Here is a 1,963-nt window from a genome sequence, read left to right on the forward strand (position 1 = left end):
TCATGCTGTCCGTGGGCATCGCCCTGGCTGCCTCCGGCTCACTCCTGCTACTGGGCTTGCTGCTGTATCAGGTGGGCGTGAGTGGACACTGCCCTCCCCTGCGCGCAGCTGCCCCCTCCATGCACAGTGACCACAGTGGCAGCGGCAGCATCTTCAGCATCTCAGGACGGCTCTCTGCTGGCCAGCGTCATGAGACCACTTCCAGCATCGCCAGCCTCATCTGACCAAGCCGGAGCCCTTGCCACAGCTGCCTCAGCCTCATGGACGGTGCTGGCGTGTGAGTGTGTGTGTGTGTGACTGTGTGTGTGCACCTCCCCAGGACTGTCCGGCCCTACGGGAAGGTGAGTGTGTGTCTTCTTGGAACTGGTGTTGTGTCCATGGAACCGTCAGAGGCTGCCTGTCTGCACTGGGGTCTCCAGGCAGAGAAGTATCTGGGGCCCCTGGAGATTCTGGGCTTGCTCCTATTCCCAACACCCCTCCCAGCCAATCCTGCCCTCTCGCACTCATCAGGGACTTCCCCGGGAGTGACTGCTGCCCACCCCGGAGACCGCACCAGCAAGTCTTCATTGAGGAGAACCACTGCTGGCGGAGTGGGCTCCGGGGCGTGACAGGCCTGCGTTGGAATCCCCCTCGACCACTTCCCAGCTGGGCAACTTGGGCAAGTGACTCGGCTTCTCTGAGCCTCAGTTTTTGAGAGTCATGGTTGTGGTCATCTATTCTGAGGATCGAGTATGGAAGGACGGGGTACCTTACAGATGTGCATTAAAAGTGGTGGCTGCTGTTACTGTCACTGTCTTTACATCCCAGCTCACCTAGAGACCTTCCTTCCCCTCTCACACCCACCCCATCCGAGTGAACACTCGTGCCTGTTCCGTGCCCAAAGCGCCTGCAGGAGTCCTCAGTAAGGCCTGTGGTTCCTCCTCTCAGCTGCTGTGAAGCCGAGGGGAGAGGGGCCTGAGGGGTGCTCAGCTTCGGGAAGATGGTGGGTTTCTGGCCCCAGAGAGGGCAGGGGGGTCCTTGCCATTAGCTCACGTGCTGGTTCACGATGAAGCCTCGGATATTGGGGTTTTGTCAGCTGGTGACTCAGGAGGCTGCAGCTCCCTGCCTGCCTCAGCAACCGGAACATCCCGGCCCTGGTCCGTGTCCTCGCTGTACGGGCTGGCCTGACTCCGGGTTCCGGGGCACAGGAGGGCTGTGTGAAACCCGCTTGGGTGCTAAGAGTCACTTCCTGCTTGAGGTCCACCCTGGAAGGGATCTCCCGTCTCTGGTGTGGTCATCAATCTCCACTCCCTGGGTGCTCAGGGCAAAGTTTCACCAGAAGAGCGTTTCATCACTTCCTGCTTCACAAGGTGCAGGTTACAGGCAGCACCTCAGCCAGCAGAGAGGTGGGGACCAGACGTGTTCAATGTAGACCTATAAGGGCTCCCACAAGAGAACATTGCTTCCAGCTGCCCAGATCAAGGCAGTCTCCTGGAGACAACACCGAGCTGCTGGATGAGGGCAAGGGTGTTGCCACGCCAGGGAGAGAGCCGCGGGAGCAGAAGGAATAGGGCAGTGATGGCGAACCTATGACACGCGTGTCAGAGGTGACACGCGAACTCATTTTTTTGGTTGAGTTTTCTTTGTTAAATGGCATTTAAATATATAAAATAAATATCAAAAATATAAGTCTTTGTTTTACTATGGTTGCAAATATCAAAAAATTTCTATATGTGACACGGCACCCGAGTTAAGTTAGGGTTTTTCAAAATGCTGACACGCCGAGCTCAAAAGGTTCGCCATCACTGGAATAGGGCGTGTCCGGGAGCAGCAGATATTTCAAAGGCACCTCAGACCCTCCATATATTCAACTTGGAACCCCTCTTCTCGCTCTTAAACTAGCTCCTCCATCTGACCATTCACCCAGCGTCCAGGTTAGAACCCTCAGCCGGGCCCAGACAGCACCCTCGCTCTCCCTCACCCC

The 1,963-nt window shown here is 56.9% G+C and overlaps 1 protein-coding gene across 1 annotated transcript in view; it reads left to right on the top strand.

The window, feature by feature from the left end:
- The window catches only part of TMEM125 (transmembrane protein 125), a 1,968-nt gene extending 1,183 nt beyond the window's left edge, over positions 1-785 (top strand). Inside the window, exon 3 of the mRNA XM_014539509.1 lies at positions 3-785. Within this exon, the coding sequence (XP_014394995.1) occupies positions 3-224 (222 nt within the window). The 3' untranslated portion in view covers positions 225-785. The remainder of the gene's footprint in view (positions 1-2) is intronic.
- The last annotated feature ends 1,178 nt before the right edge of the window (positions 786-1,963 follow it).

This window comes from Myotis brandtii, unplaced genomic scaffold (genome assembly GCF_000412655.1).
Source record: "Myotis brandtii unplaced genomic scaffold, ASM41265v1 scaffold220, whole genome shotgun sequence".
In the NCBI taxonomy this organism is placed as follows: domain Eukaryota; kingdom Metazoa; phylum Chordata; class Mammalia; order Chiroptera; family Vespertilionidae; genus Myotis; species Myotis brandtii.